Source organism: Eubalaena glacialis, chromosome 1, assembly GCF_028564815.1.
Source record: "Eubalaena glacialis isolate mEubGla1 chromosome 1, mEubGla1.1.hap2.+ XY, whole genome shotgun sequence".
In the NCBI taxonomy this organism is placed as follows: Eukaryota; Metazoa; Chordata; class Mammalia; order Artiodactyla; family Balaenidae; genus Eubalaena; species Eubalaena glacialis.
The window spans coordinates 29131108-29157380 of record NC_083716.1 but is presented as its reverse complement, the minus strand read 5'-3'; the positions used below and the strand labels follow the sequence as shown (position 1 = coordinate 29157380).

Genomic DNA, 26273 nt, shown 5'->3' with positions numbered 1-26273 from the left:
TCGGGGACGCGCTGGGGTACGCGCAGCCGTGAGGACGCCCCTGTCTGCTTGCGCGCGCTGGAACCCGGACTGTTGAGTGGAAACCGAAGACGCACGTGGGAGGAACGCGTGGAGCATGAAGAGGCAGGGAGCCTCGTCCGGGCGGAAGCGAGCGCGGATACCGTCCGGGAAGGCGGGTGCGGAAGGGGGGGGGAGGGGGCGGTCGGCCGACTTCGCTCCCGGTTGAGGGCCGGGCCCGGCGCGGGTTCTGGCCCGTGGATTAATCGCGATTTCCCTGGAAGTACTTTCCCCTGCTCCTCACCGCACGCCCCCCCCCCCTCCGCCCCCGTGCGGTATACTCTGTCATTCCGGTTTTAAACGTGTGGAAACCCGGGGGCTGGTGGCGAGAGTGGCCCGGCTCTGGAGCCAGATATGTGGGTTCGAATCCCGGCGCCACCACATCTCGTCGTGCGATCGTATTCAAGTTGGTTAACTTCTCTCCGCCTCGCTTTTCCCTTCTCCACTGAGGATACCAGTACCCCCCTCACGGCACCGCTGTGATGGTTCAGTGTCGAAAGCTGAGCTCAGTGCCAAACCTGTGGGGACCGCTTAATATCCTGTAGCTTCTGCGGCGGGGTCGAGGATTGTCCCTAAAGCCACACCCCTCCCAAGTGGCAGAGCTTAGCTGCCCCAAGCCCGGAGTTCTTCCTAACGGGCCAGGGTGCGCTGGCATGGCAGGTGTTAGGGAATTTGGCAGGTCCGTCCTCCGTAACCTCTTTGTTCCTCCAAACTAGCAGTTCTCAAACGTCTTAATCTCAAGACCCCTTGGCCCTCTTAAAATTATTCAGACCCTCAAAGACCTTTTATTTATACAGGTTAAATCTATCGATATTGTCCACGTTAGAAATTAAAACAGGAATTTAAAAAATATTTATTAACTAGAAAAAAAGCATAATAAACCCATTACATGTTAACACAACATTTTTTATGAAAAAAAATCATTTTCCTGAGCAAACAAAAAATAGTGAGAATAGTGCCAATGTTTTGTATTTTTGCAGATCTCTTTAACATCTGGCTAAATGGAATTCTCATACCTGCTTCTGCATTCAATCTGACAGGTCAAGTAGCCTCCCCCAAACTCCACTCCACTTGTGAGAGAATGAGAGTGAAAAAGGCAAAGTCTCAGTATTACTATGAAAATAATTTTCACTGTACAGACTCTGAAAGTGTGTTAGAGTGCCCTAGTCCAGAGTTAACTGGACTACCCCACTTTGAGAACTGCTGCTCCAAACAAATGTCCTCTTCTTTGATCCCTACAAACAACTTCCTTTTTTAGGACAATTGCCTTACTCTTTTTTTTTAAAAAATTTTTATTTTATATTGGAGTAGAGTAGATTAATAATGTTGTGTTAGTTTCAGGTGTACAGCAAAGTGATTCAGCTATACATTTTCATGTATCTATTCTTTTTCAAATTCTTTTCCCATTTATGTTATTACAGAGTATTGAGCAGAGTTCCCTGTGCTATACAGTAGGTCCTTGTTGGTTATCTATTTTAAATATAGCAGTGTGTACATGTCAATCCCAAACTTCCAGTCTGTCCCTACCCCCCACCCTTCTCCCCTGGTAACTGTAAGTTTGTTCTCTAAGTGTGCATCCCCACCCTCTCCTGGCCAAGGTTGAGCCACGAGATTTCGGGATCTTGGTTCCCCTACCAGGTATTGAACCCGGGCCCTGGCAGTGAAAACGCCGAGTCCTAACCACTGGACCGCCAGGGAATTCCCACCAAGGTGTTTTCTCGTGTGAGGCAAATGGTACCCCTGCAGCACTGTTCAGTTAGATTGATCTGACAGCTGGTGTGGGTGGCGATCAGGAAACTCATGGAGTTAATGCAGTGCTGTTGGTTAAGAGCACAGAGTGTCACTTAGCTCTTTCTGATAGTCTTCTCTTAAATAAATGAGGCAGTTACAGTTTGATGTTAGTGGATGATAGATTTTTGTTTTTCAAATTGAAAATTGATTTTAAAAAAACTATAAAAGCAACATCGGGTAGAAAAAAATCAAGCAATATAGAAAAGTAAAAAGAAGAAAGTAAAAGTAATTTAAAATCTCACCACCTAGTAGTAACAATTATCAGTATGTGGTGAACATTCTTTTAGGCATTATTAAGTATGCATTCAGTAGTTTTAATTTTTTTAAAAAGTATGTGCTTAACTTACAGAAAAAATTCAAAACTCTGTTTTCATCACACTCTTTAGTGTAAATACATGAATTTTTATGAATTTATAAATATTCAGCCTTTAGTAAATCTTCGTGTGTCTATTGTGTACTGTGGTAGACAGTGTTCTTACTGTGGATAATAATAAAGATTTCTCACATAAAGACTTTACTTAGGAAGTTTAGGTCAAGTAAGAGTGATCAGACACCTATCTACATAAATAATAATATGAGAAAATAATGTTTTAAAGAGATAGAGTTAGTGTTTTAAAGAGGAACATATAGTTTATGAAGAGTTATATGAGTTCAAAAAAGGGAGATACAATTTCCTACTTTGGGAGAGAGGAAATATCATGGAAATGTGATTTGACATGAACCTTGGAAGATTTTAGCATTCAAAGATAGAGCTGGAAGCACTGTGGATTGAGGAGATGGCATAACCAAGAGCAGGGATGGGGATCAGGGGGAACTTGAGGCATATAGAGGAAATAATGTATAGTTAATTAATGACAACTAGTACTTTTTGTACACTTAGTGGGTACTATACACTTTAAATGAATTATCTCATTTTATCCTCACTACTCTGAGGTAGGTACTAAAACCTACTCTGTTTTATAGAAAACTTAGACTAAGTAATTTGTCTAGAATCACACAAATCAGTTGTCTGGTCAGGATTTGAGATCCATCCCTGCTCTTAAACATACATACCTTATGAAGAAGTTTAAACATATTCTGCAGGTGTTGAGAAGCATCGAAAGAATCTTGACCTGGAATGTGATGATGAGGTCTGTGTTTTAGGAAGATTAACTTGACATTCAGTGTATATTTTTCTCAGTATAATTTCTTTTTTTTTTTAATTTAATTTATTTTTTTATACAGCAGGTTTTTATTAGTTATCTGTTTTATACATATTAGTGTATACGTGTCAATCCCAATCGCCCAATTCATCACAGCACCACCCCACCCCCCCGCCACTTCCCCCCTTGGTGTCCATACGTTTGTTCTCTACATCTGTGTCTCTATTTCTGCCTTGCAAACCAGTTCATCTGTACCATTTTTCTAGGTTCCACATATATGCATTAATATATGATATTTGTTTTTCTGACTTACTTCACGCTGTATGACAGTCTCTAGGTCCATCCACATCTCTACAAATGACCCAATTTCGTTCCTTTTTATGGCTGAATAATATTCCCTTGTGTATATGTACCACATCTTTATCCATTAGTCTGTCGATGGGCATTTCTCAGTATTTCTTATACATATGTCTGTGTTTTTATTTTGCAGTCCAGAGACATCAATTTAACAATATGGTATTTTATTGCATTCATGAGCCCTAGTGTACTTACATACTTACCTATTATTAGACATTTGGATTTTGGTAGCAAAATGTAAAATATTTGTGGTTGCTTGGTCTGGATGGATAGTATCATCATGAAATTTCATTGTTCTCTGTATATTTTAGGAGCAGCAAATGGGTTTCTTATGGAAGTGTGTGTTGATTCAGTGGAGTCAGCTGTAAATGCAGAAAGAGGAGGTAAGAGAAATTAGAAAATGATGGCAATTGGCAGTCCTTTTAAAAGTCTGAAAATGAATCCTGTGAACTGACGTTAGGAACCTTTGTGATCTCTAAGGATCCCAGTAATCCTTTTTTTTTTTTAATTGGAGATTTTAAAATTTTATTTATTTATTTATTTATTTGGCTGCACTGAGTCTTTGTTGCTGCGCGCGTCCTTTCTCTAGTTGCGGCAAGTGTGGGCTACTCTTCGTTGTGGTGCGTGGGCTTCTCATTGGGGTGGCTTCTCTTGTTGCGGAGCACGGGCTCTAGGCACGTGGGCTTTAGTAGTTGTGGCACACAGGCTCAGTAGTTGTGGCTCGCGGGCTCTAGAGTGCAGGCTCAGTAGTTGTGGTGCACGGGCTTAGTTGCTCTGCGGCATGTGGGATCTTCCCGGACAAAGGCTCGAACCTGTGTCCCCTGCATTGGCAGGTAGATTCCCAACCACTGTGCCACCAGGGAAGCCCCCAGTAATCCTTTTGAAAACAACCAACCAACTAGAAAACCTACTGATCGTCTAGTCTTACTTCCCCAGTAGGTTATATTTTGAGTCAGGTGTCCATAATAGTGCTTACTAACCCAACTTTTTTTTTTAAATTTTTTTTTTAATTTTTATTTTTGGCTGCGTTGGGTCTTCGTTGCTGCATGCGGGCTTTCTCTAGTTGCAGAGAGCAGGGGCTACTCTTCGTTATGGTCCGTGGGCTTCTCATTGCGGTGGCTTCTCGTTGTGGAGCACGGGCTCTAGGTGTGCAGGCTTCAGTAGTTGTGGCGCATGGACTTAGTTGCTCCGCGGCATGTGGGATCTTCCCAGACCAGGGATCTAACCTGTGTCCCCTGCATTTGCAGGCTGATCTTTAACCACTGTGCCACCAGGGAAGCCCTAACCAACTTTTTTAAAATTGAACTTAGCAAAGATTTAATTTTTTTCAGGCCATTGATTTTAGAGATTTGATGCTTTTTTCATTGTGAGGACTTTTAACCATTATCCTTTTTTTTTTTTGAACATCATATATTTTACCTCATGGTTTCTTTTGCACCCTGAACTTGCTTTAACAGGAAGCACAGGAACTCCCATCATCTCAGGATCAGAAAATTTTTTAAACTTTATTATGGAAAATTTCAAACATATACGAAAGTAGAGAGAATAGTATAATGAATCACCATGTACCCATCAGCTTTAATCATTTTCAGTACATGGCCAATCTTTCATTTATATTGGGCGTGAGCAAACGTTTTTGTTAAGAGCAAGACAATGTATTTCTGACTTTGCTGGCCACATTTGGTCTCTGTCATATATTCTTCTTTGTTTTTTTAAAAAATCCTTTGAAAATGTAAAAACCATTCTCAATTTGGCAATAAAAAAAGGATGAAATACTGATCAAGCTACAACATAGATGAATCTTGAAGTATTATTCTAAGTGGAAGAAAGCAGTACAAAAATACCACATATTGTATGATTTGACTTATATGAAATATCCAGAATAGGCAATTTTTTTATAGACTGAAAGTAGATTGGTGGTTGCCGAGGACTGAGGAGCATGGGGAGAGGGGAAAGTGACTGCTGAAGGGTGTGAGGTTTCTTTTTGGGGTGATGAAAACGTTCTAAAATTGGTGACAATGGTTGCAAAATTCTGTGAGCATACTAAAAACCATTGAATTGTACACTGTAAAAGGGTGAATTGTATGATATGGGTCAGTTGTATGAAATGTATGTTTTTTAAAAATACACGAAAACAGGACTTCCCTGGTGGCACAGTGGTTAAGAATCCACCTGCCAATGCAGGGGACATGGGTTCGAGCCCTGGTCCGGGAAGATGCTACATGCCAGCGAGCAACTGAGCCCATGCGCCACAACTACTGAGCCTGCGCTCTAGAGCCCACAAGCCATGACTACCGAGCCCACATGCCACAACTACTGAAGCCCACGCGCCTAGAGCCCGTGCTCCACAAAAAGAGAAGCCACCACAATGAGAAGCCCATGCACCGCAATGAAGTGTAACCCCTGCTCGACACAACTAGAGAAAGCCCGTGTGCAGCAACGAAGACCCAACACAACTAGAGAAAGCCAGTGTGCAGCAACGAAGACCTAACACGACCATAAATAAATAAATAAATTTTTAAAAATACACGAAAACATGTTAAACTTGAATGCCATAGCAAAAAGAAGCTTGTGAGCCTTTGGCCTGCAGCCCATCATTTGCTGACCTCTGATCTATAGTCCTACCTTCCCTCTCCCATCCCCAAATTATTTTGAAGTAAGTCCCAGACATTATGTCATTTCATCCGCAAATATTTCAGTATCTCTAAAAGGTTTAAAAAATAATAATAACCTTTAAAAATAATAATAATAACCAAAATATCAGTAACATCTTTTAAAAATAATATTTATTAATATCATCAAAAATACTCAGTTAGTTTTCAGCTTTCCCCAATTGGCTCACACAGTTTTGTTTTGTTTTACAGTTCTTTGAATCAAGATATAAACATATCATTTTTTTGATATGTCTGTTTCAATCTGTTTCCCTTTTTTCTTTCTTTAATTCTTTTCTTTCCTTATAGTTTGTTAAAGAAACTGTGATTTTCATCTTTTATTTTTATTTTATTTATTTTTAAAAATTTATTTATTTATTTATTTTTGGCTGCATTGGGTCTTCATGGCTGCACATGGGCTTTTCCCTAGTTGCAGTGAGCAGGGGCTACTCTTCGTTGCGGTACGCAGGCTTCTCATTGCGGTGGCTTCTCTTGTTGCAGAGCACGGGCTCTAGGCACGCGGCCTTCAGTATTGTGGCACGTGGGCTTGGTAGTTGTGGCTCGTGAGCTCTAGAGCACAGGCTCAGTAGTTGTGGTGCACAGGCTTAGTTGCTCCATGGCATGTGGGATCTTCCCGGACCAGGGCTCAAACCCGTGTCCCCTGCACTGGCAGGAGGATTCCCAACCACTGCGCCACAGGGGAAGTCCCGAGATTGCTATTTTTTTAATCAATGAAGAGTCAGTGTTCCACTGTGGTCAATCCAGAAACTTCTTTATTCTAAATCACTTCCTTGTACATAGAGAAGCAACCCTATAATACAAAATTTTAAGAGACCTAGCTTAACTTGAATTAACTCTTAAATTTGACTATCAGTAACATAATGTGGGTTGCAGAATATAGTTGGGTTTAAAAATAGAGTTTTACTCTAGTTTTATAATTTGATTTCTCTCAGTTTCTAAGACTCTGTTCTATATTTAGAAAAAAATGTTAAGTTTGCTGTTTAATAAGAGTTTATTTTGGACAATAACTTTTGAGCAATGCTTTTCAAAATTTTTCTTAATTTTTTAATGAAAAAAATTATTGTGCTTAGCAATGCTTTTCTTATTACAGGTGCTGATCGCATTGAATTATGTTCTGGCTTAGTGGAAGGAGGAACCACACCCAGCATGGGTAAGTGTCCATTTTTCGGATTTTCTCATAGGAGTTTATAGAGCCTGGAGACAATTGATAATCTGTTTCATTGGGATCTTTTACTGAAGTTACTAACATGTTAACTATGCCATGGATATTGTATCAGTTAGAAATGTTTATGGTTGCAAATAAACTTGTCTATCACAGATGTGATCAGATAGATGTTTTTTTCCCTTATATATCATAAAGTTGAGATTAAGTTACTGTTAATATTGGTTTATATGCTCTGCAGTAATGTCAAGGACCGTGGTTTTTTTTATCTTTCCATTCTGGCATCCTTGGTATACTGACTTTTGTCTTCATTTCACCCCTCTTAGTCTTTGTGCTGTTGTCATACATTTTTCTTTTACATATGTTAAAAACTCCGCACTGCATTGTTATTATTTTTGTTTAAAGAGCCAGTTATCTTTTAAAGAGACTGAAATAATAAGAAGACATCATATTTACCCATGTGTAATTAACCATTTCTGATGCTCTTCCTTTGTATAGATCTATATTTCCATCTGGTTTCATTTTCCTTCTGCCTGAAGTAATTCTTCTAACATTTTTTGTAGTACAATGTGCTGGTGATGAATTCTTTCAGCTTTTGTATATCTGAAAACACCTTTCCCCATTTTTTGAAAGATATTTTTGCTGGGTGTAGAATTCTAGGTTGACAGTTTTATTCTGCCAGGACTTTAAAGATGCTTCTCCACTGTCTTCTTGCTTGTATTGTTTCTGACAGGAAATCTGCTGTCATCCAAACCTTTGTTCTTTTCTGCGTAATTTGTCTTTCTCTTGGTTACTTTTAAGATTTTGTTCTTTATTCTTGGTTTTGAACAATTTGATTATGATGTACCTGAGTGTAGTTTTTTTCATGTTTCTTGGACATGTGCATTTATACTTTTCATCACATTTGGAAATATTTCAGCATTTAATGTCCTCCACTCCCTCCTTCAAAGACTTCAGCTAACTTACTTAAGGCTGCTTAAAGTTGTTTCACAGCTCACTGATGAACTACTCTTAAAAAAACCTTTTTCTCTGTTTCATTTTCTATAGATCCTATTCCTTTGTTTTCAAGTTTACTGATCTTTTCTCTGCAATGTCTAATTGCTGTTAATCCCACCTAGTGTATTTTTCATCTCACACACTGTAGTTTTCATCCCTAGATATTTGAGATTGTTGTTATATCTCTCATGTCACTTTTTAGCTTTTTTGAACATACAGAATAAAGTTACAATAGCTATTTTAATGACTTGGTTGCTAATTCTAACATCTGTATCGGTTCTAGGTTGGTTTTGTTTGGTTGGTTTTCGCCTAATGATGCATCTTGTTTTCCTGCCTGATAATTTTTCATTGTATGCAAGACATTATGAATTTTACTTTCCTGGGTACTGGATATTTTTGTATTCCTATAAATATCCTTGAGCAGTTAGGTATTGGAAACAGTTTGTTCATTTTGGATTGGGTTTTTAAAATTTGTTAAGTGGGTCTGGAATAGTGTTATTCCCCACTACTGAGGCAAGACCTTCTTTGTACTTTACCCAGTGCCCCATGAATCTTGAAATTTTCCTGTGTGGCTTGTGGGAACAGGCATTATTCCTGGCCTGGTGTGAATGACAGGCAGTATTTCCTCTAATTCTTTTCAGTGGGTCTTTCTCTGGCTTTGTGTAGTTTCCTTGCGTGCATACGCCGATCAGTACTCAGCTGAATATTAGCGGGAAGGGGGGGTGTGGTTCTGTGCAGATCTCCAGGGTTCTCTTTCTCTCCTCCCTGCTATTCTCTGCTGTGAACTCTAGCCACTTGGTCTTCCTGGACTCTCAGCTTTGTCTCCTCAACTCAGAGAATTCTCTGGCCTCTGCCTGGGTTCCCCCTCCCTATGCTGTGGCCTGGAAAACTCTCAAGGTAGTAATCTGGGTCATTCAGAGAGCTCACCTCATTTGTTTCCCATCTCTCAGGCAACATTATCCTTTGTTGCAAACCATTGTTTCATATGTTTTGTCTGTTTTTTGGTTTTATGGGTGGAAGGGTAAATCCAGTTCTTGTTACTCTGTCTCATTCTAAAGCCCAAGTCCCTATATGAAATTTTGACTTCTATATTTTACTCTGAGATGGATGATAGCGTTATTTAGTATAAAAGGTTTATATATGCAATGGTCTTTTGGACTCTTCTCTCTAAAATAAAGGAGGGCGTTCCCTGGCCACTCTGTGAAATACCTAGAACATACCTGTTATTTGAGTGCAGTCTGTTTTTTGCAACAGCAGTCATGTATGATTCATTACTTGGTGATGGGCACATTGCTATCCCATGCAGAATTGGGGTTCTTGTAGCAAGGAAAAAGACGTAAATTCACATTGGGTAAACACTAATGGTGCTTGCCACAGATCTTATACCATTGAGTGTTTCTGAACTAGCCACGAATTGTGTCAAATTTGGGTACTTTTATTCATAGATCTCCTCATAAAACCACAAATAAGTACAACTTCGCTCCCTTTTGCATATCTCTTATTAAAAAAAAAGGCTTTGCTAAATATCTTTGTCCATTAAGGAATCATAAACTTTAGAACTATGTAACCATCTCTATAGTAGGTTTTAAATAGAGCTGTAATCATTATGAAGGAGAAACCGGATCTTAGGGAATACACTGGCAGAACATAGAGCCTGGTAGTTATTACACTTTCAAATGTCACATTCCAGTCAAAAGAATTTAGTTGAGTCAACTGACAAGTGCTTTTAAAATGCAGTAACTTCCTTCTATTTTCTAAATTGCTTTTTTATTTACGCTTGATTTTCTTATTATGTAACTTCTACTATATGTACATTTTTCTTCTCAGTGTCTCCTTTTTCCTTTAGATCCATCTTTCTATGGTTTATTCCATCAACTCTTCCATTTCTTGTAGAAGTGATATACCAGAGAAAATGTAAAAGACCAGTATAGTAATATTTTATTGACTTCCTTGAGCTTTTAGCTCACATTTGAATTTTAATTAGTCTGCTCTGTTCTTATAGGTGTCCTTCAAGTAGTGAAGCAATATGTCCAGATACCAGTTTTTGTGATGATTCGACCACGTGGAGGTGATTTTTTATATTCAGACCGTGAAGTTGAGGTGATGAAAGCTGACATTCGTCTTGCCAAGCTTTATGGTGCTGATGGTTTGGTATTTGGGGCACTGACTGAAGATGGACACATTGACAAAGAACTGTGCATGTCTCTTGTGGGTAAGAATTTGTATCTGAGACTAAAAAGCCTCTAACGATGATTGCATTGAATACTCCCAATATAGAAAAACGCAATCACAAAACTGACTTTTCATTCACACCTGCAGGCACTTATACTAACCTATTTTAAACACTAGCTATTTAGGTGTTTTGGGTAGAGACTATGTGTGACATAGCCCTCCTGACTCTCTCAGTTACTATAGATTGGGTTCTGCTACTGTTCCTATAGGGTTTAAGGGAAATTTACCTTGATTCCTTTAATCACAGCACCAAAAAGTTGAAAAGCTATTACATTTGGTGAGGATGGGGAGATGTAGAGAGGACAGAAGCAAACTACCTATATTACTAGGCCAGAGTATTTCTTGAAGATTTTCAGAAGGGTAAGTAATAGATGTAATGCTACCCTTATAGTTGCCAGATCATATAGTTTTTATTTGGTGCCTCTAAGGAGTGGATGACTATTTTTTTTTTTTTAATGAAAATCAGAGATTAATGGAAACATAGGACTTTTGGATTTGGAAGGTTGCCATTTTTTTATTATTTTAGTTCAGTGTCTTCACTTGAGAAGAAAGTATTAAAAAGTTCATTCTAACATGGAGAATTCTGTAAATAGTAATCAGTGATGATCTCTTCATTCATGTTGTAATGTGATTTTCTTTATATAGCAATTTGCCGTCCTCTGCCAGTCACTTTCCACCGAGGTGAGTCATTTCCATTTTAGAAGTTCTGTTGAACGGTGTCAGTTTTCTCATTTCACCAAATGCCACAACCTTTTTTCTGGAACACAATTATATAGTGTCGTTACAGTGTTACCAATTGGTTTTTTTATACTGATCATGGGACTAACAGTTGTAAATTTAGAGATGCACAATTTCTAGAAAATATGAAGCCTTAGCTATGAAAAGTTGTTAAAAGCAGAAGGTGGTGGTGGTGGCATATAATAGAGGGAGAGAGTAAGCATTGCCTACAAGTGCGTGTGCTTGTCACAGCTTTCCAAGCAAGAATCCTGAGATTCATTTTTATTAGTTTGCCTCAGGTCATGTGCAGTCTCAAAAAGGATGAATCACTATGGCCAATGAAAGGAAATGTGCTGCTTGGCTTAAGCCAGATAAGATCATTCTGGAGCTAGGAGTGAGGTCAGCTTTCCCAGATGAATATAAGATTCATGGGGAGAGAGGGGGTGGGTATCTGATGAAGAACTGGGTACTATTAGGAAGAGGAGAGAAGAAATAGGTGCTGGCTAATCAATGAACAGATGTTCACTATAGTGCACAAAATTATTGTACATTATTGATAGCTTGTCTGCATCAGAATGATTTCTAAAAAGTATCTGATAATTTTATATGAAAATACTTCTTATCTCTAAATCAGGCAGTTACAATTTCCATACATTTTTGCCTAGCATTGGTAAAATGGAGGAGCAAGTGTGAATTTTGCCTTCAGAGGCACTGCCATTGCACATGAAAAGAAAGAAGTCTTCAATTTTTTTTTTATTTGACGATATGCATGAGAAATTATTGAATTTTTTTTGTCCTTCTGAGTAAGCATCCAAAGATTAGGATGAGAGTGGACACTAGGATTTGCATCCATTTATAGAAATTAGGTATAAAGCATTTGTAATCCTTGTTTCTTTATGAAATGAGTAACACCAGAAAACTTTCTTGACTTGCTGTTTAGCAATGCTTCTCATAAACTAGCAATAACTAAAAGATGTTAGATCGCTTAAAAGTCAGAACTTTGAAGCTAGCCAAAAAAAAAGAAAAGTTTTAAAATATGAGGTAATTTAAATTAGTAAACATTTATCTGAAAAATATATAGTTTAAAATTTGATATGCTAAATAATTCAAAATAAACCCACCATATAGAATATATTTTTCTGTTCTTAAACTAAGAAAATCATTTCAAAGTTTTTGTCTTTTCCTTCAATAAATTTAGCAAAAATATTTCCATGTTTTTATATTGTCCTGGATTCCACTTTTTTTTCACTCATGTATTTAATATTATGACAGTGTAATCACTGAGAAGGTACTGCCACCAAAAAAGGAAAATCCTCTGTGTTACATTTAGCCGCCTACATACACTAAAGGGTGAAAGGAAGGGGTCTACCACCTAATGCACCATAGATTAGCACTTGCGTATCATGTAGCAGTGCTGAGAACCAAAGCAGAAGTAGGTTTCTTTGGGGTTCCTAGTGCCAGTTTCCTCAATGAGGAGGAGAGAAGTCTCTTAGAAAGTAGGATGGAACTGAAACCTCATATAGTCCGTTGTAAACAACTATCCTTATACTATGAGTCTTGAGTACATGGGATAAATGGATTAGAATAAAATATTAGTCAATAATGAGAATGTGAACCAAGGCTTTTTCTAGAACTGGTGAGTGTAATGTTTTCATTCTGTTTGTCCAGTTTGTTTGAACGCTTAGAGCAGACTTTCCCAAATTTGAGTCACTTGCCTCTTACGTTTACAATTTTACCATATCCAAGGGCTACTTGTGTAAATGTATTTAATAATTTTCTTAAAATCTTAAGTAAATTTATTTTAAAGAGAAACTTTATAACTAATGAAAAATGGAAACTTTTCACTTCTAATCTGCATGTAAGTAAATGCATCTGTTCAAATGCATACCATCTAAAATGATCCTGCATACCATTGGTGGCATGCTGACTGTGATATGCTGGTAAACTGGTTCTCAGGAAAAAAGAGCCCTGATTTGTAGCATTTGTTGACTTCTGTGGTTTATGTACTTTCACCTTGACTAATTTCAGCTGCCAATGGATTGACAATCATGCTTGCAAAATTCCTGAATATTTAACAACTGACACTCTTGCAAGCCAGGACAAGCTAGGTCCAGCATACCACTGTGTGTACACTACATTTTGGAAAGCACTGTATTAGAGATATCTGTTCAAAATTCAAGTCAGTTTTATTTATTTCAGCCTTTGACATGGTTCATGATCCAATGGCAGCTCTAGAGACCCTCTTAACTTTGGGATTTGAAAGAGTATTAACCAGTGGATGTGACAGTTCCGCACTAGAAGGACTACCCCTAATAAAGCGACTCATAGATCAGGTACACACAATTTCCTTCCTTTCTTCCTAAGACTCTGTTGTGGTTACTTCTGATATTCTGCTGTTCAACGAGGTTGTGAAACTACATATTACTGACTTTGTGGTTACTCCATAGCAAGCAGGAAATAACATATTTTATAATTTTTATTTCTTTCACATGAGCATTTTTAGTAGCCAAGGCTCTTAAGATCAAATTATAGACAATGCCTAAATAACTGATCTAATTTGGATAACCACAGCAAATTTTACCTTTCTTCTGCCATCAGCGTTGCATAGTTTAAGCCATATCTTCTTACTGTCAACCTATGTATACTCAGGGGTTCCCACATAAAATTTGAGAAAATTATCATTTCGAGGTGAATTCTAAAACTAAAACTGGGACTTCCCTTGTGGTCCAGTGATTAAGACTCCACGCTTCCACTGCAGGGGGCACGGGTTCGATCCCTGGTGGGGGAACTAAGATCCTGCATGCCAGATGGCACGGCCAAAAAAAAACCTAAAACTGTATCCTTCTCTCATTTCTCCCCAGCTACCAAGATAGGAGGAAATACATTTTTCTCTTATATGATTTCCTCTTGTGAGTTCGCATCATTTGTAGAACAGTCTGTGTTTTTCTGACACTAGTCCAGAGGCATTCTAAGTTAGTGAGTATGGACTTTGAGATGAGAATGTTCTGGATTTGAGACAGGTTTGACTCTTGCTGTATAATGTTGAGTAGATTACTAGCGTTTAAGCCTCTGTTTCCTCGTGTGAAATTGAGATAAGTTTAATATCTCCTATATAGGGTTGCTCTGAGGATTGGTAGAGATCAGGTAGGATTGGTAGAGATAAGAGATAATATAAGAGATAAGAAAGGCTCTTGGTAAGAGCCTTAGCAGAGTGCTTGATACGTATTAGATTTTAATACATGTTAGTGTCTGTAATTATTATTACTGCTATTATTAATAATATTATTTAGTGTTTTTGTGTAGACATCTGCTTATGTTTACTTTTCTATAACCATGAAAATAATTTTCCGAAATTTCACTTGAGGATCAGATAAACTTTTCTAGACTGGAACTTACTGGTTTTATAAATATTTATTAAGTATATATTAAGGTGCAGGGCATTTGCACTATGGTGGTGACCAAGGGGTGCCTGCACGCGCGCACGTGTCTGTAGTCACTGCCCTTACAAACTAGTGCACAACAGGCACTTTTAATAGAGTACTATATAAAAAAAAAAGTGCTGTGGGAGCACATTGGAGAGGAATTAACCCCAGATTTGAGGGATTGGGATTAACAGTAGTTAGCTTCCCAGAAGAAAAGAAATCCACACTGCAATGTCTTACTCATTTGAAGGATGATTAGGAGCCATCAATGTAAAAGGGAATAGGGAGAGGGAGAGTCGGGGGGATGCTCCATGTAGACAAAACAGTATACGCAAAGACCTAGAAACAAAAGTGAGCATAATTTATTAAGATATTGAAGAATGACTATAATGTTGAATGTGAAGAGAAGAATACTGTCCAGAGCCTTGAAAACTATTTAAGAGTTTGTATTTTATCCTTGGTGCACTGGGGAAGCCTGAAGGGTTTTAAAATAGAAGGATTGATGAGTCAGGTTTCCATTTTAAAATGGTTACTCAGTATGGAGTAGAGAATAATTGTTGTAGTCATATATTGCATTTCAAAATATTTGTGTGTATGTGTGTGTGTGTGTGTGTGTGTGTGTGAGAGAGAGAGAGAGAGATTTGTAGTTTAATCACTGGCAGGTTGGCAGGAAGAGCTGGGTTAAATATGCTTATACACTAACTTTACTTTTTTTAAGTAAAAATTATATGTATATATAACAGGTGTACAACATGTTTTTTTTTTAAAGGAATTCCTTTATTTTTATTATTTATTTATTTATTTTTGGCTGTGTTGGGTCTTTGTTTCTGTGCAAGGGCTTTCTCCAGTTGCGGCAAGCGGGGGCCACTCTTCATCGCGGTGCGCGGGCCTCTCATTATCGCGGCCTCTCTTGTTGCGGAGCACAAGCTCCAGATGCGCAGGCTCAGTAGTTGTGGCTCACGGGCCTAGTTGCTCCACGGCATGTGGGATCCTCCCAGACCAGGGCTCAAACCCGTGTCCCCTGCATTGGCAGGCAGATTCTCAACCACTGCGCCACCAGGGAAGCCCCAACATGATGTTTTGATATACATATACAGAATGAAATGGTTACAGTCAAGATCATATTCATCTGTTCATATAGTTAACTTGTGTGGCATGTGTGTGTGGTGAAAGTACCTGAAGTCTACTCTCTTAGCAAATTTTTAGTATTCAGTACAGTTTTATTGACTATAGTCATCATGCTATACATTTGATCTATAGACATACTCATCCTACATAGCAACTTTGTATCCTTTTACCAACATCTCCCCATTTCCTTCACCTCCTCACCCCTGGTAACCACCATTCTATTCTCTGCTTCTCTGTATTTTACTTTTTTAGATCCCACATAGAAGTGAGATCATGCTAACTTTACTTCTTGAAGCAGTTACTTAGTAGTATAATATACTGGTTAAAGCATAGGATTTGGGATTAGAAAGGTCTATGTTTAAATCCTGGTTTTGCCACTTATTAACAGTGACCTTGGGCAGTTTACCTAACCATCCTAAACTTCAGTTTCCTTACCTACAAGTTAGAATAATAATAGTGCCTACCTCCTAGAATAGTTGTGGATTACTTCAGCACAAGGTCTGACACTTAGTAACTGCTCTGTATTGGTAAATCACTTTGATAGCCTCAGGTAAGCATATAGTTCTAAATAATCTTTTATGGAAGGCCAAAAAAAAAAGTGATAGAATTCATCTCTTTAAACATTTGTCCATGTTTTAGAAAGCTTTCAGTTGGAAGAAACAGTTATAGTAAATATGACTTTTTTTGCTCCTGAACTCATTTCAGCGTTCTAGATAGTAAATATTTAGTTTTGTGGGTATTTTACTGTAGTCTGTTTGAGGATACTAAACAGCCTTGTTTCACTTATTTCTCTAACAATTATTAAATTTTATGAAATAGCCCCCTCTCCCTTTTACTCTCTATTTCATTTCCTTGCTTTATTTTTTTTTCATTGTATGTTTAAATATTTATATTTTATAAATAAACCTATCTGTTGTCTGTTTTCGTTGAACATGAAAGCCCCATGAGAATAGGAACTTTCTCTTGCTCATGATGTCAGGGAGGAAAAACTTTTTCTTTACCCTCTTTTTAAAAAAAAAAGTGAACCCTCCTAGGTTCAGTATTGGAGGTCCTGCAAATTAAACTGACAAAAGATAGATTTGCAAGAAAACAAGATTGTAATCACGTGTGTATGTATGTATGGGAGTTCACAAAGAAATGTGACTCAAAGAGGTGCTTAGAATTTGGGGCTTATATACCATCTTCTAATAGGTGAAGGAGGGGGAAGAGAGCACTTAGGGACTTAGAAGTGGAAGGAGAAAGGGCCCTTATGGGAAAACAAGTGACTTTTTGGAAAGATTATTGTATCCTTAGAAGAATAGATGGGAGATAGGATAGTTTTATGATATTGTCTGTCTGGGTGTGGTGCTGATGAGCTGCTTCCAGTGAGGGGATTTATGACAGTTGGGTTCTTTTTCAGTTCTTTTGGGAGGCTCTGCTTTTAGGCAGATAAGGAATTTCAGCCTTTAGCTCAAAATAATTTTTATGCCACAGTGGCATATTTTGGACCCTGTCAGTCACAGTATTCTCCATACCTACAACAGTGTCTGGTACACGGTAGGCGCTTAATAAATATTTGTTGGATGGATGGAGGAGTGAGTAAAGTGACATTTGATAAACACTTTCATGATAGAGCAATTTGATCAGGGTATTATTCTGCAAGTTAGTGAGCTTGTTATAACATTATATGTTATTTTTATTCTGTCATTATTACCTACCTGCCACTAGAGTTTCCACTGAGTATGCATTTGTAAAAAGGTGATTTCCTTTTGACTTTCAGTGATACTGGGTATATCACCAAAATTTATTTAGGAAATGGGATGAAAATTAGAATAAAAATAAGGAAATTTCAATACCTATTATCAGAAATTAAATCAATTCATCTAGTTCAGTTTTATTGCTTAATATCCAATAAAATGGACCTCTGGTTTTGTTTAATTGGTATAATAAGCTTGGGAATTTAGTTGAGGATACATGATTTGAACAGATTTTTTTTCTAGTAATTTACGATTATGCTATACTCTTTCTTTTCTGCTGAAATCTTACTTAAATTCAACTACTTCCATTCCATCACATGCCAAGAACTCAGAATTAGTGTTATTTTTCAGTAGTGGCTTTTCTTTTTTTTTCTTTTTTAAAAAATTTATTTATTATTTTTGGCTGTGTTGGGTCTTCGTTGCTGCACGCACGCTTTCTCTAGTTGCAGTGAGCGGGAGCTACTCTTCGTTGCGGTGCGGGGGCTTCTCATTGTGGTGGCTTCTCTTGTTGCGGAGCACAGGCTCTAGGCGCGCAGGCTTCAGTAGTTGTGGCACATGGGCTCGGTAGTTGTGGCTCGTGGGCTCTAGAGCACAGGCTCAGTAGTTGTGGTGCATGGCCTTAGTTGCTCCACAGCATGTGGGATCCTCCCAGACCAGGGCTCAAACCCGTGTCCCCTGCATTGGCTGGCGGATTCTTAACCACTGCGCCACCAGGGAAGCCCCCAGTAATGGGTTTTCTTAAGGTGGTGTGATTATTTAGTATTTATATTTTATTCTCCTATTCTTTGTGTTTGTAACAGTACAAGTCTTTAAAGCAATACAATAAAATAACCTTTCTGGGTAGAAAGAGTTACTATGCTGAACATTTTACTTACCCACGATCCCAAAGAAATAGAAAGATCTATCGAAAATTAGATACTAGTAGTAACTTAATAAATTTAATATAGTTATGTTTCTGTTTTGCTGCCTTATTATCCCATGTAAGAGAAGGATATTAAAATTGTTTATTTTTTTCTTTTTTCAGGCAAAAGGCAGAATTGTGGTAATGCCAGGTATTTATTTATCTATCCGTTTACTAGTGTAACACTATAGTGAGGAAGAGCAAAAGAGGCAGGACAGTATGGGGGGTAGTATTAGTACATGGTGTTCGGAAAGAATATATAATTTGATTAAAATGTTTAAGACTGGGGGATCTGTGCTGCAGTTTAAAACTTTATATGAGGAACACTCTAGTAGGGTTTCGCTCAGAGAAGAGCAAATAAGGATTGGGGTTTCTCCATGTTTGCTTTCCCATAGTATACAATTTTGTGAATGTAGGTGTTCATTTCAGGTGAGGCACACCAAGTTTGATGCTGCTACGCTGCATTAGGGCCAAATGTCCTAGTTGTTGACAAGGTATAAGCAAACATAGGTAATATCCCTGGATAATGTAATACTCAGTTTCTGAAAATCTTTGATCATGAAATTCTTCCTTGTAGTCAGAACAGTTGGATCACATACTCCTAATGATAACTCTAAGATCAATGAAGTACATAATGGCTCATTAGAAGTCAACAGTTTTTAAAGAATTAGATAAGATGACCTAGATCCAGAATGAGATGAATATAAAGACAATCTTAATTTTTTCTTATTAAATTTCTCAAACGTATAAAAAAGAAAACAGCATTATGAATACTCATGTACTCAATTTCTAGATTTAACATTTTGTCACATTTGTTTCATCTTTTTTTTATCCTGAGGTATTTTAAAATTAAAGGCATTATGACATTTTCTCTTTATACATCTCTAAAAAAATAAGGGCATTTTACTCTAACCGCAATACCATTATCACATCTATCAAAATAAACACTAAATCCCTAATACCATTTAATACTCAGCCAATACTCTCCTTTCTCTAATTGTACCCAGAATGTTTTTTATAGCTGATATGTTCAAACCAGGATCCAATCAAGGAACAAGTATTGCACTTGGTTTTTATCTTTCTTAATATCTTTTAATATAGAAGTTTTCCTTTTCTTCTTCTGCTTTAAAAAAAAAATGACATTTAACAAGTTTGAACTACTTACCCCGTAAAATGTCCTAATTTCTGGATTTATCAGATTGTTTCCTTTTGATATTGTTTAGCATGTATTTCCTAGACTAGCCTCTGTATTTTCCTATAAACTGCTTGTTTAGATTCTGGTTAAATGTTTTTGGTAGGAATACTTCATGGATAATTCTGAATACTTCATATTTCATCACATCAGAAGGCATACAATGTCTGGTTGTCTTAATACCAATGATGCCAAGACTGACCAGAGGTCAAAATGGTGACAGTGAGATATAGGCCAACTTTTAAAAAGAGGCCAAACAGACGGATAGTGTCAGAAATTTAGGAAAGCTTTGACTTGTAGCAAGTTCCTGAAACATGAGCAGACAGAAAGCATATATTATTTGTTAAGTTGAGACCCTTAGTAGATTAATCAGGGAATGTTAAAGAAACTTAATTGAGTCTGATGCATTTCCATTTAAGACTAAATATATTTATACTTGACAACTAATACCCAGACTTAAAGACAGTTGTTAACGTAAGATTGCCTTTGCTTTATATGTAATTATTAAGTTATGTGCTATGTGCAAGGCACTACTTGGGATACAGAGTTACACAAGAAACTACTTCCTCAAGAGGCTTACAGTCTTAGGTGAAAAGATGTTGTATCCAAAAATATTTGTGATTATTTAACAAACCTTACCAAGAAAATGCTAATTATATGCCAGGTTCTGTGGTAGGTGTAAAAACACAGAAATGTATATGAAGTAATCCTTCTACTTGAGGAGCTCACCAAATAGATGTATAAACAAATTATAACAATTTCATGTAAGTAATTACCAGCAAGTAAAAATTCCTGGGTAAGTCAACCTGAATGCCTAATGAGTGTCCATCATTGGGAAATATAAAGATAACTAGAACATAGTACCTCCCCTCTAGGGACTTTCATAATGAAGCTTACAATATAATTTAGGCTCCAGTTTCCTTATCTTTATAAAGAGAGGATATTGAACTAGCTGTTCTTTCAAGTCCCACCTGTTAGTCTATGTTTGGAAAATGTATTACTTATGTTCTGATAACTGAGCAACATGTGTTTCAGTGGCCAGATATTTTGTTATTTATTAGAAGGAAATAATGTATTTGTCTTTTAATCCTTACAAGTTTGTGAAGTAGGCAATACTATCCCTCTTTGGTGAAAAAAATTGAGGCTCAGTGGATTTAAGTAATTTATCTAAGATCACATAGCTGTGAAGGGCCACAGTGGTAAAGCCAGGATTCCAATCTAAATCTGACTTCTCCGTCTGTGTTCTTTCTGCTTCTTAGGGCTCAGTGATATTACTGTACCACCAAGAAAAAAAGAGTTAATGAGTCTGAAAGAGTGTGTAAGTCAAGTTATTTTAGTAGCTTGAATAGCTTGAGATAAAAAGTACATATTTTAACAGTCATTTAAAAATATGTATTGAATACGTCCTATATATTAGGAGAGAATGATATAAAGATGAATAAGCTGATTTTATATTTATAATCTGGTATCAGTTCAGAATATTATTCTTTGTATACAGACATTTAAGAGATTGTTCATTAAAACAAATGAGTCATAAAATACTTGATTGTGCAGTTTTAATAAAGTAGAATCAAATTCTTCTGTAAAATGAAACAAAAAGTTGATATTATAATAAATAAGCTGTATAACACCTTGCATTATTCCCATTTCCAGTGAAATCTGTGTGTTCATCAAATCCTGGGCCAGAGAAAGAACCTTGGAGGTTTTCTCTTTGACATACATTTCTGAGGCTTTGCTTTTGTGACTTCTTCCTCAAGTCTATCTTACCTTTCATTTCAATTTGATTTTGCTTTAATTGAGGGGAAGCAGGGGTAGAGCACTCAGTGATTTTCCTTGCCCTAGAGTAATCTTTATAGATTAAAAATCAGTAACGTATAGCATTGTTATATAAACCAGTGGGCATGTAAAATTCTGTCATAAAGTTTCTTTGACCTTATCTTTTGTTCTTCAGAGTCTGTAGTCTTGCCTTTTCATCATTTTTTTCTAAATTCATTCTAGCTGAGTAAAGAGAGAATAATTCTCAAATCAATGAGAAATTTCAGTATGGAGGTTCCAGGTAGCGTTGGCAGTCATATTATTTATTAAATCTTATATGAAAATCTGTTCTATTTAATATATTACTTATTCTTTCCAACAGGGGGTGGCATAACAGACAGAAATCTACAAAGGATCCTTGAGGGTTCAGGTGCTACAGAATTCCACTGTTCCGCTCGGTTGGCTAGAGATTCAGGAATGAAGTTTCGGTAAAAATATATTCTTTGACTCCTGCAAAAATGAATGCGATTAATCTTTACTTCCCCAAACAGGAAAATCTTAGTTGGTGGCATGATTAATGAATGGAATGTTGTGATTAGTATGTAAGTATTACAGTCATTTTTGAAGTGTTTTAACTGCAGAGTGGTTCTTTTCCTGCCTTAAATAAGCAGGCTCTTCTGAACACAGGCTAACCTTCAAAGCCTTAAGGCATTGCTGAACTTAGACCAGTTAATAATAAATTCTAATTCAGCAGCTAAGCTTCAAATGAATCAGATATGTATGTGTGGCCATTCACCTGTGATTTCCTTTAGCAAAGTTAATAACTATGGTATCAGGATGGAAGAGCTGTAGTCATTTTTATCTTTCCTACTGTTAATACTTAAGTCTTTCCTCACCTTTGCTCTCTATTTTCAGTTATTTTATTTTTATTTTTTAATTTCTTTAAATTTTATTGTTTTTGGCCACGCCGCACAGCTTGTGGGGTCTTAGTTCCCCCAACCAGGGATTGAACCTGCACCCTTGGCAGTGAAAGTATGGAGTCCTAACCACTGGACTGCCAGGGAATTCCCTATTTTCAGTTATTTGGAAATTATATCACCATTAAGGAATTTAAACTATTATGTGTTTTTTATTATACTTGAGAGGACTCCTATAATTTAATAGTTAATTGTTGATTACTTCTAAGTTGGAAAAAATGAAATGTAAAAGAAGCAAGAGCCTTAGAATTTACAACTCCAGATATAAAATCAAGTACGCTATCTGATTTAGATACTAGATGTTTCAAGTAATTAATAAAAATTATGAAATATAGTAGTTCAGGGTCCTTGACCTAACTTTGTTCTTGAGCCATGAAATTGCCTATAAAATGAAGTGCCAGTAGGAGGGCTCATTTAACAACTTATATAATTATCTGTTCCTTTATTACTTCTATTGCAGAAATTCCTCTGTTGCTATGGGAGCCTCTCTTTCTAGATCAGAATATTCTCTAAAGGTAACAGATGTGACCCAAGTAAGGACTTTGAATGCTATTGCAAAGAATATTCTGGTTTAGCCAGACCTCTCTGAGAGATATGGATATCACTGGACAAAGGTAGAAGAATAGTCTACAATTCTCTATGACACAGCTTTAACCTTCTCTGGCCAGGACAGTCACAGTCTTTGTTTTAAGTCTTACATTACCATGGAGAATGTTTCCAAGAAGAAAAAGAACTTGAAACAGATTACAGTCATTTCCTTTGCTTAATCTTGTCGACCATCTCCATCATCATGGTTAAATCTGGCCTACACTTCTTCCACAAACGGAGGCTTAGTCTGTTTTCAGTGGAATTAACTGATGAACTGGGAAAATTCAACTGCAAAGTATGAAAATTCAACTCAGATGTGACTTCATGGTCAACTCAGTAGCAGTATTTTGCCTTTTCATTTGTAAAATAAAAATTGCCATTCTATTATGGTAGAGTCTCTTACTCATCTGTAGCCAAGTATTAAAGGGAGGATTTTTTTAAAATTTTATTTTCTCTTTTTATTATGTACTTTTTGGATACTGGGAAGGATGCTAAGGATATAGAGTAAATGGTATAGCATAAAAATTCCTAGACTTGGGAAGTAGGATGTAAAAGTTCCCAGACTTAGAAAGGCAGAAGTGATCTCTGTTGTTCATCAGGTTACTTCTACCTCTGCTCCCAGATAGAGAAATGGCTTAACTATGAGGTTCATCTGACAATGTACAAAGATCTGTAGAGAATTGGGGGAGGTTAGGAAGGTTATCAGAATAGCTGTTTCTTTCAGCTGAGGCCACAGATACGGAGACTGGATTCTAGTGATGAAAAATGCTTTTCCTATGGGCAGGTCCCAAATGGTGAGGTTCATTTCTAGTTTTTTCTGTCACTTTCATATTTATTATCTCATTTTATACAAACACCGCTCTGGTAATAGAACTGATGCTTCTGTATTAGGAGAGTAACTGAATCATAATACGAAGAGCCTGCCCTTGGTCATGAGGCTAGTTAGTGGAGCCTCTATAAATAGCATGCACAAACTTGGATACCAATGAATGTGTATACCAAAAGCCTTCTCTTTTTTTTAATGTGCCCCTTCCCTCACTTTTATTTATTTATTTATTTTAAAAAGATTTATTTATTTATTTTATTTATTTTGGCTGCGTCAGGTCTTAGCTGTGGCACGTGGGATCTTGTTGAGGCACGTGGGATCTTTTGGTGTGGTGCGCAGGCTCTTCGTTGTGGTGCGCAGGCATCTCTCTAGTTGTGGCGTGCGGGTTTTCTCTTCTCTAGTTGTGGCGTGCGGGTTCCAGAGCGTGTGGGCTCCGTAGTTTGTGGCATGTAGGCTCTCTAATTGAAGCACGTGAGCTCAGTAGTTGTGGCATGCGGGCTTAGTTGCCCCGCAGCATGTGTGATCTTAGTTCCCCGACCAGGGATCGATCCTGCGTCCCCTGCATTGTAAGGTGGATTCCTTACCACTGGACCACCAGGCAAGTCCCCCTTCCCTCACTTTTAAATCTTAACTTCTTTCCTCACTTTTTCAGGTACGATTTCAACATAGAATATTTGCCAAGGAATTTATGAGAAATGAGAGGCAAGCTATTTTAAAACTAATAATAACCTCAGTGGTTTCTGTTAATATTGGTTTCTGTTAATAGTTTTAATATTGGCTTTGGAATATAGAAAGAGACATGTAAGTATCATGTACACATGCACACACATCATGTTTAGTATTTTGGCCTAACCCTCCCCCATGCTTGGACTTCACTGTATGATCCTCCAGAGATAAGAGCAGGCTATGTTATTATCTCTATTTTATTTAGACAGATTAGCTAGGGATCTGAGAGGTGCTATGAATTGCTCAAAATTTAATAACAAATTAATGTTGTTTACAAGACTTGAATGCTAGGCTACTAACCTCTAAGTCTTATGCTTAAGGGTGCTTCTGGTATCTGGATGTAGTACAGAGAGCAATACTCCTGGGCAAATCAGACACACCTGGAATCATATCCTCGCTTCCAGTTTAAGTTAACTTAATTTTTTGAACTTTAATTCCTTTATTTTTAAATCAGGAATAATAACTAAACTATGGCTTCTGGTTTAAGGATATATTAAAACACGAAGTACATAGTATGTACCCATTAAAGTTCTTTTCTTCTAGGTTAGTTTCCTAGTATCAGTCTTTGATAGTTTAAAAGTCCTCCCAGGAAGCTAGGCGTTGAGTACTGAAGCCGATAGTTTGTGCCCTCCACTATGTGAATATAAAAGAAGCATAAGGTAACCCCTTACCTTGATATTATTTTTCTACACATAGTCCTGTTTTAAAATATTTACTCATTATTTCATGTATATATGTCTTCTCATCAATATTATAAGTATTTTGAGACTAGGGAACCATGTCTTCATATTTTTATATATTTCTCATTACAACCATCAATTGTGTGCTCATACTGTTGATTTACTTTGCTAGTGGAAAAAAAGCACTGGATTGAGAATCAGGATTACTGACTTTGGGAACTATGCTAGATATCTTCAGTTTGCCCCATCGACATCCACTTTTCACTTTGTTCTGTAAACTGAGTCCAGCAACATAAAAAAGATTACAGTAAGTCCCCTACATATACGAGTTGTAGGTCCAGTTTGTTCGTAAGTCCAATAAAGTTAGCCTAGGTACCCAACTAACACAATCGGCTATATAGTACTATACTGTAATAGGTTTATAACACTTTTCATACAAATAATACATAAAAAACAAATACAAAAAATAAAGATAACATTTTTAATCTTACAGTACAGTACCTTGAAAAGTACAGTTGTACAGTACAACAGCTGGCATACAGGGGCTGGCATCGAGTGAACCAGGCAAGAAGAGTTACTGACTGGAGGAAGGAGAGGAGGTGGGAGATGGAAGAGCTGAAAGATCATCAGCAATAGGAGACAAAGGGCAAGCTGCAATTTCACTCACACCTGACGTTGATGGCACAGGTTCTGGTTCCTTGCTGGATTCAATTTTATCTACCCTCCTGAAAAAACAATACAGTTATATCTGGGTAATAGCTCTTTTTTTCTCATCATACCAGTACCAGCTACATCACCACTGCTTTTATGCTTGCTTCCGGACATCCTGGGCTTGAAATAAAGATACTGTACTACTATACTCTAAACAGAACTGTACAGTAAAGTACACAAAAGCACAACCACTTGTAGAGGATGCACGCATGTGACAGTATACACCAGACAGGTAAACTAATTTACGTGATTAGACATGCAAATGCATGTTCACATCTTTGAAAGTTCGCAACTTGAAGGTTTATATATAGGGGACTTACTGTGTACTCTATGACCAAATAGGATTTATACCAGGAATGCAAGGCTGGTTCAATATCCAAAAATCAATCAATGTAAATACACCATATTGATAGAATAAAGCACAAAAATCACATGGTAATCTCAACACTTAAAAAGCATTTGACAAAATCTAACACCCTTTCGTAATAAAAACACTCAGCAAACT

General features: G+C 37.3%; 1 protein-coding gene across 3 annotated transcripts; it reads left to right on the top strand.

Moving 5' to 3' along the window:
- Window positions 1–3: 3 nt before the first annotated feature.
- Window positions 4–25632, top strand: CUTC (cutC copper transporter). 3 transcript variants are annotated; one of them, XM_061194492.1, is made up of 9 exons: window positions 4–176; window positions 3659–3730; window positions 7110–7169; window positions 10180–10389; window positions 11055–11090; window positions 13326–13459; window positions 18437–18464; window positions 21643–21748; window positions 25551–25632. In XM_061194492.1, the coding sequence occupies exons 1-9, from the start codon at window positions 116–118 to the stop codon at window positions 25561–25563; spliced, it is 720 nt and encodes a 239-aa protein (XP_061050475.1). In that variant the 5' UTR covers window positions 4–115; the 3' UTR covers window positions 25564–25632. The 3 variants fall into 3 exon arrangements, with proteins under 3 accessions (XP_061050475.1, XP_061050466.1, XP_061050456.1); XM_061194483.1 differs by lacking the exon at window positions 25551–25632 and adding an exon at window positions 22698–23197 and having other exon boundaries at window positions 4–123; XM_061194473.1 differs by lacking the exon at window positions 25551–25632 and adding an exon at window positions 22698–23197.
- The last annotated feature ends 641 nt before the right edge of the window (window positions 25633–26273 follow it).